Source organism: Poecilia reticulata, linkage group LG4 (genome assembly GCF_000633615.1).
Source record: "Poecilia reticulata strain Guanapo linkage group LG4, Guppy_female_1.0+MT, whole genome shotgun sequence".
Lineage (NCBI taxonomy): Eukaryota > Metazoa > Chordata > Actinopteri > Cyprinodontiformes > Poeciliidae > Poecilia > Poecilia reticulata.
In genome coordinates, this window is record NC_024334.1 from 25256728 (window position 1) to 25267239 (window position 10512).

General features: G+C 38.6%; 1 protein-coding gene across 1 annotated transcript in view; it reads left to right on the forward strand.

Moving 5' to 3' along the window:
* The window catches only part of trabd2b (TraB domain containing 2B), an 82796-nt gene that overhangs the window by 68995 nt on the left and 3289 nt on the right, over positions 1–10512 (forward strand). The window contains exons 5-6 of the mRNA XM_008406984.2: positions 6605–6701; positions 9641–9919. Coding sequence (XP_008405206.1) covers positions 6605–6701; positions 9641–9919 — 376 coding nt within the window. The remainder of the gene's footprint in view (positions 1–6604; positions 6702–9640; positions 9920–10512) is intronic.

Sequence of the window (10512 nt, forward strand, 5' to 3'; positions counted from 1 at the left end):
GCAAACACATTTGCTTTGTGAAAAACGGCAAAATACACATCATTCTCATCCTGTTTTCTTCACACTTGGATGAACCTCAGTTGACTAATTCTTTTATTTTATTTTTTTTTTATTTGCTCTTTCTTCTATCCTCTCCACTGTTGCTTTGTAGTCCCACCTGCACATTTGAAAAGGAAATGTTTGCAAGAGCGATGAAGTGACTGAACAACAGATAAGCACGGAGATAGAGGCTATGTTTACGCAAGACCGCTGTCTGGAAACCGCCGGTATTTTCGGATGTTTATTGGGTAAAGTTCCACATTTGGACAAGACTGCAAAGACTCCTCGAGTTCTCTATTGTCATGTGAGGCCACTATATGGCTTCTTCAAGACATGCATGTGCTTCCATGTCACTACACCAAAAAGTTTCACTCCGAGACCTGGTTTCAAAAAGTGTTGGTCAGAAACGCTGATCACTGTAAACATGTGACCTAATCACTACAAAAATGTTATGGTTTCACTGAAGAGCTGCTCCTTGTAAACAGGCTATTGACTCGCTTGGAGTTGCAGTATAAAAATGTAGCCTAAGCCAAGCATACATGGGAATTAAAATGACAATCTTCAGTGGAGAGTTGTGAAATATGTACCAACAACTTGAATGGAAACTGAAAAAAAAAAAAGTATGTGTGTATATAATATATATATATATATATATATATATAGTACAATACTGGACCTTTTAATGCATTGTGCAGTTTTGCTGTACCAGCTGAAGTAAATCTTACTCAGCATATTGCTCCCAACATCTGATTTATACTTTAGCTAGACTGATATGTTTTGACAAGTTTGCAGTTTTACCGTATTGTTTTCACTTCCTGATGCCTGGTGACTTTTGCGCTGTGGGATGCTCCACATCTGAAATATTTTCCTGTAACTTAATCATATTATAAACCTTTCTATAACTTCATCAACAACCTGTTCGCTGCATTCCTTGGACTTCCTGAATCCTGTTCATTTACATTCACTTAGAAATCTCTTAGGCCTTTACAAAACAGCTGGATTTGTAGTAGGATTAAATTCCACAGACTTTTACACACAGAATTTATCTTATAATTAGCGGACCTCCAAAGACAATTCATTAGTTCAAATACAGCAATTGAACTAATTTTTCTAGAGGGGTATCAGAGTTGAATACAAGCGCAAGCAATACTTTTCAGACTTAAATTAGTACAAACAGGAGACTGAAAATCCTGCATTCTAGTACTTCTACTTGAAAAGGATGTGCTGCTTCATGTTGGTGTGTCACATGAAATCACGGTAAAATAAATCAGAGTTTGCGGTTGTGGCAAAATGTGAAAAAGCTTAACTGGTAAGAACACTGTGCAATTACAGGATTGACAACAGCAAGTAGTTTTTCAGAGAAATACGTCTGGAACACCAGACATAATGACACTGGCCTCGGTCAAAAAATACTTCCAGTCACAGCACACGGATGAAGTGTGCTAGACCACCAATGTAAGTTCAGATCAAGATGGAAAGGTTTTTAAACTGAGGAGTCACTGGATCATTAACTCTGTTCCCTGGAGCGGCAGATAAGAAAAACCTTGGTTTAAGTGGCATGCAATGTAAAAAAGACATAATTGCACCTTATAACCAAATATTTTTTAAGCAAACATGAAGTATATGTGCTGAAATAGTGATGACAGCAAATTGGCAGGAAAAATCAGAAGTTGAGTGATATGTGAAAGAGGTTGTAAGTGGTTTGTTGCCGCAATCTGCCTTATGCAGAGCCGCAGCTTACTGGAAAGATTAACCACCATGATGATGCTGATGAGGATACAGTAAACGATGTCTGGTCCAGCAGTTCAGAGGGCATGAACCTACAAGCCTGCCAATCGCAGAGAAACGTCATGTACAAACTACTAAAACTGTTGGAAAAACAGACCCTCGGCACACGAGAGAGATCTGCACCGCGTACTATATCCAAAAATCACAATCACATTTACAAGGAGAGAGATGTTATGAAACGGTGTTTACAGAATCACTGTTCTCTACGGAAATAAAGGCAAACCATAATAGAATAATGGGTTATTCTGGGATATATAAAAAAAAAAAAAACAATGAGACTTAAAATAAATGGTGAAGAGCCTGATCTTACTTTATCATTTCTAATATTTTAAACCGCAATACAGTTTCAGTGTTTCTGTTCTGATAAGATGCGCTAAGTTGTGGTGTCTTGATGTATAGTACAAGTAGTAAATTATGAAAATTAACACCAGCTGACACATTTTAAGTCCACATGCTTTTTTTTTTTTTTTTTGGATACAAGTATAATCTTTTCATGTTTTGGCCCCAAACAAAGTGATCTTGACTATATATACAGTATTTACGAGCTTCTTGAAAACAAATGTCGATGTATTTTTAGCCTGTTCTTCAATTCCCAGTTCGAATTATCCGAACTCCTGGCAGTTTTAGATTTAAGGCAAAACTGATTCAACCAACAGGTTTGTTTCTGACAGGAAAATAGACGGACATCTCCTGCTGCTTCTTCTCTTACTGGTGGCCTTTGGTTTGGTTTGGGTAATTCAGTTTTTGGGGATTCAGCATAACAAAATACAAAAAGCACTTTTTATTTGGTTCTGTTGGATAATATTTAGATTCCCCAATTATACCACGACGGGCAGTTCAGTTTAATGACTGCTCTTGTTTTATAAGACTAAACCTAAAACTGAAGTTTTATATTATGCCCTTTTAACAGTTTAACAGTTTTGTAAAATAAGATTCTGCCTCCCAGTATGTTAATATGCCAATCCACCCCCGCAACCCACAAAAAAACTAATAAAACAGCAAGTAAAAAATAATGCTCTTTTCATAGATTAGATTACATCTTTTTTTTCTCTTTTTTTTTTTTTTAAGATGTATTACAGCAATGTGGTCAATACCAAAGTTAGACCAACACAATTTCAGAGAAACCAAATACTTTTTGTTGGGTTTTAATAAAATTGTCTCAGTGAAAGATTAAAACTATTGATCTGTCACCGTAGGAGTAAATTTTACAGGAACAAGCAGTTTTTTTTTTTTTTTATTGTTTAATTTTTCCAGCCAGCGCGGCTGAAATGCCAAATGGGGCAGAGGTGCCATTAGGGATCAGCTGACTTATTACATCTTGACGAGTTAAATTGTTTGTTGGATTTACTCTCTTCTTCTAAAGCACCACAATTTACCGTCTGGACACTTCACTAACAAACACACAAGCTCATCCGCCCACGCGCATTCAAGAGCTTTTATTTCTAACTCCTTCACATATGGGGAGGAAACCTACGTAAACACAAATACTTTGCCACTGTTGCAAGATGGAAAGCTAGTGTGTATTATTTATTTATTTTTTTATTTTTTTTTGTCCAAAATACCAGATCTGTAGGAAACAGGAACACAGCTGTTTGCTTTGACAAATTGCATCAAATCAAGGAGAACCATGCAATCCCTCAAATGTTAGTTCAAACATAAATTTTTAGAAGTGGAGGGTTTTTTTTTTCACCCTGACCAGGAAGGCTTGATTGTGTTTTGTTTTGAGTCGAGACCCAGACCAGAGATTTGTCATTGTTTACCAATTTTGTTTATGAGTACAGTAGATTTTCCAAGTAAGGGGTGCATGTTAATGATCCTGAACATAACAAACCATCACGATGTACAGTGTGGACGGTCTGAATGCCGTCAAGGATTTGGAGGAACATGGTGGAGGAAACATTTTTTGTTTTTATTAACAGCTTTTGTTATGTAGATGAGCCAAACCTTTACTGAACAAAAGATGAACCTTTTTCCTTAAATAGTCTTTTATAATAGCAGCCTTTTCCTAATGCTAGAAACTGTTACGTATGGTTTAAGTTTATTTTTAACTGCATTGGGGTAGTTTGAATACATCACAAAATTGTGAAGGTTCACTTTTCTAATATCTATAAATAGAATACTTACTTCATACTGTTTTAATGGTAAATTGTCTTCATGTCAAACTTTTAGACTTGCTTTTAAGCTGTGAAATGGTTACATGGGCTAAAGTTGCCTCAGTGAGTAAGGCAGGTGGTGTCTTTTGAATGAAAAAGGAAAATACAATGATAGGAAGTTTTTTAAAGTTTTCTTTGTGTAGCTTCTGGGGTAACAGAAATAACTTTCAGGTAAGGTTTGTTGGGATTGTTGATACTGAGATGTGCAGTTGAAACTAGACATTTACGTAAACTGAATAAAAAGACACATACACATTCCGCCCCCTCCCCCACCCATTGTCTGAAATCAAATCAGGTCAAACTTCTCCTGTTTTAGGTTGGTTAGAATTACTAAAATTGATTCTATTTGCTAAATATTGATTTAGGAATGAAATTTGTTTGTGTAGCTTTCTTCAAATTTAGAAGTTTACATACATTTGGTCAGTATCAGGAGTAATTATTTTGAACTCTAGGATTTAGATCAAACCTTTTGGTGTCCCTCTACAAATAGATTAACTAACACATTTGAGTTAGTTGGTGGAACACCTGTGGATTTATTTTAAGGCCACACCAGGACCATGTTGCTTTCTTTTTTTTTGACATGATGGGATGATCAAAATCAGCAAAGTCGTCAGGAAGAGAATTGTGCAGCTGCATACGTCTGGTCCAACGATCATATCGCTCAGGATGAACATATAAATGTGCAAATCAATCCCTGAACAAAAGCCAAAGACCTTGTGAGGAGATTGCTGAAGTTGGTGATGCAGTGTCACTATCCACAGAGAAAATCTCAGTGAGATCCAAGTGATAGCAGATTGGGAACCACTGCTGCAGATGACAAAATACCAATTGTACTCATTGAGAAGCAGTTTCTAGCTCTATTTCGTTTGCTGCGTTGCTACGACTGAAAGCAACCTTTCACTGCTGTCAAATGTTTGCCATTAACAGCGCGACTGCTTTTAATAAAGTTTACTGCTTTAACTTTTTCAGTATGAATGTCGTAAAGAAAACGTGGCAGTAACTGAGAAAATTACCTAATTGTACCTTTGGTTTATGTTGCCCAGCAGATTAAGAAGCCACTTTCATACACATTTATACATAAATAGACAGAATCACTTTCACCTAGACAAAACCTCACACTCAGCCCTCTGTGTAATCCCGTCTGATCTCGCCGACACCGCTGTTAGCAGCCTCCTCTGACTCCGTGGCCTCGCCTTGGACTGCCTTTGAACTCGCCTGCCAAGAAAGTGTAACGCCGCATGTTTCTCTCATTGACTTTCAGGAATGATTGGGAACATTATAATGATAAAATTGACAGGAGGTGGAGAGCTGAGTGGGAGCAGAGGGCCCTGACAGAAAGCAAATAAGAGGCTTGAATATTGTCAGCGTGTTGTTAATAAGCTGCAGGAGAGAGCCGAGGTGTGCGAGTGAGGGAGCGAATTCCTTTGTGTGAGCACAAATATGAATTCCTCTCGTAGAGTATGTGTGCTTGCAAAGGTGATGTCAGGCTAAAGAACGGCTTATTGCCGAGTTGAGTGACACGCAGGATTATCGGCCGACGGTAGAAATAAAAAAATAAAAAAAAAGCTTTCATCAGTGTGTGGCTGAGGCCTGCATGTTTGATGTTAGACTGAGGGAATCGCAGACAAGGTGACTGAAAGTGATGGATGATTGGAGGAGAGGCGAGAGGTTGAGTGTCGACATTGCGGGGTCATTACCAAACAACGAGTAAGCCCAGTAGATATAAGGTGCGACCGCATTTGAACAGCCTCTGCGTTTGAAAGCTTCTCTGCTTTTTCTCACTAGCGAAATCTAAAATTGTTTGTTAAAGAAATATTTTTTGCCAAGAGTCGGTACAGATTTAGTCACCTTGTAAGGATTATTTGAAAGACAATTATCCTCTAACCAGCGCCAAAGTTTAAAACAGGAGTGACATGAGCTCTTTTTGTTCCACCTAAAGGTTCTTCCTTAAATTTGACTCGACAGCTGTTTTGACATGACCAATCTCTTGCTTCTTTTTTTTTCTTTAACCAGTTTGCAGCTTCTTTAATCTTATTGTGTGTGCAAGATGAACAGGATATTGTAAAGAAAAAAAAAGCCCTCTGTGAAAAAGGCAGAGAGCATGATTTTCAGATTGTTGACTTTCGGCTAAAATTGTTTGGACAGAACTACATATAACGCGCGATGGTCCACGTAATAGGAAGGTACCATTTAGACATGTCGTCTGTTTAGTTTTACATTAATTGCTACATCCGTCAATGATTTTTGCTATGGCAAAGGATCACTTGCAACATTTGACATTACAGTATTTCATGTGTAATACGTACAAACTGCAAATCAATATATTGTACTTTGATAGTTGAACGGAGTCTAACTTCGCTTAATACCAACACCCGGCTGCTTAGTGGCTGAGGTACTAGGGCTCATGGAGAGTGCAGATATTTTATTGTTATTGGTAAAGAAAGAAACGTGTGGAGAATACATTATGAGTACTGAAAATGTTTAGTTTGTTTGACACAGGAATGTATTATGAGCCTTTTTTAATTTCCATCAAGATTCAGTCATTAAGATAAAACAAGAACATTGTTACAAGTTGTTTATAAAATAAATTTCCCCATCACTTTTCTGTTTTTGTCCACTTTTAGGTCACTTCCTTGGGAACCACAGTGTGCTGGATATACTCAAGCTGGACGGTCATGAAATTGTTCACCTTCTCTCCGACCATCATGAGCAAGTTACAGAGTAAGTAAGGTAAAAGGGCAAATAACTGTGTGGTAAACAAAGCCTGCACCTCATACAGAACACCAATCAAAAATATGTATCCCCCAAAACCTCTGCAGATTTTATGTTACAACAGTCAGTAAGGTTTTTATTTGGATTGTATGTGACAGACCAACACAATGAAAATAAAACAATGTTTTCAAAGGTCTCACAAAATTGTTTAGAAAATTTCAAATATAGCAAGAGTTTGTGTTAAGTCCCCTTCACTCTTAAATGCTCTTAAATAAAATCCAGTGCGACCAATTACCTTCAGATGCCACTCAATTTGTAAACTTCTGTGTAACTTAATCAGCAAATTAGAGCTGTTTTTTTAAAGATCTCCAACGTATTTTGGAGAACATTAATGAAAAATCAGCAAAAGAATGACCAAGGAACACAGCAGACGTGTCAGACATAACATTGTGGGGAACGTTAAAGAGGGTTTAAGCTATATAATCATATCCACAGCTTGGAACATCCCACAAGGCGCTGCTTGATCCATTGTCCAAAAATGAAGAGTGTGACTTAAGTGCAAACCTAACAAGACATAACCGCCTATCTAAACCGAAGAGCTAGACAAGGAGGGCTTAAAGCAGATAAACTTTCATAAGATCATAGCAACTCTCAAAAACATGGCGGTGGCTGAATCTTGCTGTGGGAATTCTTTAGCAGGGAAACGGAAGCGGGGCCAACAGGACCATGCCCCTAATCATACAATCATACAACACACTGGTATTGGTCAAAACCTGTTCCTGCGTATGAACGGCAGACACAATCAGGCGGTGCTTAAGCAATCATGCAACAAAAACTGGTCATAACGTTCAGTCTGTAGATGTGTAAAGGTGATATACCCCAAAAGACTTTCAGCTGTTATATCAGAGAAAAGCAACTCTACAAAAGTATTGATTCCAGTGGGCTAAAAACATATGCTCCCCAGATTTCCAGATTGTTTGTTGCTGCAAGTTGACGAAATAGGAAAAAAGGTCAAAAGGGTTTTTTTTTTCGTGTGTTTTTTCCCCAATGCATTGCAGTCTGGTTTTAGTTATTTAATTCTCAACAGCTGAGTTATTTAGACTCCACAGATTTATAGCAGCTCTTTGTGGACAAACACAACCCAAACTGAGATAAGTAACAAAAAAACAACAACTCGGCTACGCTGGAATACTTTTAAACATCATCACCTCCATCACTTTAGTCCATCTCTTCTTCACCACCCTCTGCTCTGATGCTGCCAAAGCAAGCTGCCAACAGTTGTTCTGCTTGTTCTCGCCACAACACATGAGCACATGCCCACACACGTGCTTGCAGGAGAGAGTAGAATGATGTGCGCTGCCAAGGAGGGGCAGTGTTGCACACACTTAAGCTTGCAGATGTTCACTACATGCAAAGAACCTCACCGAAAGCTGGAGTTGGCTCGGTCGAGTGTCTTTACAAAAACTTTCTTCCAACCAGTGTTTGAGTTTGTCTGCCTCCAGTTCTTGGCATTCTGCAGCTCCCGTTACCTTGGGTCTTAATCCATCTGCCCATAAAACAATGTCAAAAGCAACTTCAGTCGGGAGTGAGACGGAACTAAAAGCAAGGTACAAAAATAATAATCATGTTGCAGGAGTAAAAAGCATTACCGTTCATCAATTTGGAGAATGAATCTTTGCAAATTGAAGCATCAAAACTAACCCTCCTACCCCTCTCTGTCCAGTTGAAGGCTTCATTCAGTGGTGGTTCACGTTGTTAAAGTTAACAAGTGAGTTAATAACTTGCTGTGGTCACAAAACCCACACATGCATGCAAAGATACGTTTGCACCTTCCTGATGCAAGATGATACAATATGCATAAGAAAACACTTCAAGATGCATGACGGATGTTCATGAAAGCTGTGAGCCTGATACCTGGATTGTGTCAAGGAATAACCTAAAGAGCAGTAATGCTGCTGTATGACAGACAGAACAGTTTGAAACTGGGTTTGGCTCCACAGTAGATATCATCACACTGCTGACCGAGCCGTTAAGATAAAAACTCATCTCACTTCCTCCATATCACACCTTGCATGGCTAAGAATTTATTGATTTCATTGGTTAGTGAAAAGGCTCCTTTTGCGTTCTCCAAATATGATGCTCATATCACACAGAAACTGTGTGGATTCATCCTCATTACTGTAAACACTTCAAAATTCAGCAGTGAGACACACCACAAGAGAAGAAATCTCCCAAAATGTGCCTCCTGCAGACACCTGCAAGCAACTTTCATAGAAAGTATGTGTCTAAATTGACACACAGACATTTATTTAGCGATATTAGTGTTTAAGGAAGACTTCTTAATTCATTCTCATTCATTTAACTTCCCTTTGAGACCAATAAAGTGTGTTTGAATTCAACTTCGGTAATTGCTCATTGACTTTAAACTATAGTGACTTGAATACTAAAAGAAACGAACATAAGACGAGAAAGTATGAGTAATGGATGTAAGAAAGATGAGTATGTTGAGTTTTTCAGGGAAGATTCTGGGTGGTCTTTTTTTTTTTTTTTGGTCAAATTGTTAGTCTTAGTAGACAAAATATGGCAACCACAAATGTTGAACTTTTCTCTAATGTTGGCTCCTTTGCATTTAAGCCACTCCGGTATCATTAATAGAGTGAGGCTTTCCTTGCGGTGTTCGTGTCCTTGATTCAAATTGGGGCATTTGACGAGGAAAGTGACTGAGTGGTCAGAAACCACTAAAAAAATAACATTCACTAGCTGCAGGTTAAATCTTGTAGGAAAGCGTAAAAAAAAAAAAAAATCCCTCCCATTTCCCATTAGTTGTGGAACTAAATTGTTTTAGTGAAACCTCTGATTATGTTGGGGTTTATACAATCAAATGTTTTAATAATTGACTCCATGCATGCCTTGTTTTATTTCTCTCCCTTTCTCTTTTTCTGTTCCAGGAGTAAACGAGATCCAGAACCGCCTGCAGCAAGGCCTGTTGAGGAGCCCTCAGACACCAGTACAGTGACTCCCACCAGCTGGCCAACCGGTCTGGAGGAGGAGATGGAAGACCCAGATGATGTGCCTGGGCTGCAAGGGGAGGAGCTGCCTCACATGCTTCTCCCCGACAGCCTGAATCAGCTGGAGGAGTTTGGACGGCACAAACGGCCCCACAAAGCCCACCGCAGCCACGGACGGCCCAGACTGTTCAGCGACCTGTGGGTTCGCTTCGGGGACAGGTGAGACATTTACTGTGATCAAAAGTCAAAGCAGACTTTAACCAACCTGCTCACTTTGGAGACTTTATTGAATTAATTTAAATTCGGCTTACTTGCGCAGCACCGATTCACAACAGATGTCGGCATCATTTGTGAGACGGTTTACAAGACAAACGGGTTCAATTTACATCCAGTTTGGTCAAAATGATGTTTAAATTAATGCAATTCACCCAATCCAGTCTTTATATCAGATTCGGATACACAGTCCAAATCAGTTATAAAAGCAATACAGTTTTACTTGACTGATTATAAAATGCCAATTAGTAAAGAGTTCCTTGGTAAGGAAGCCAACAGATTACTTTCACAATTGGTTTTAAAGTGATTCTTCATCCTCAGCAAGCATGTGGGAACAATGAAGAGCAGCCACTGCTGAAAGGCTCAATATGAGCAGGACTGGAGAACAAAAACCAGATAGGCTTCTTGGAAAACAATAGTTAAGCCTAGAAGTAACTAATGGACGAGTGATGCAGGTTTCCAGCTTTACTCTGACACCAGGTGTTTGTGTGTGTGTGTGTGTGTGTATATATATATATATATATATATATATATATATA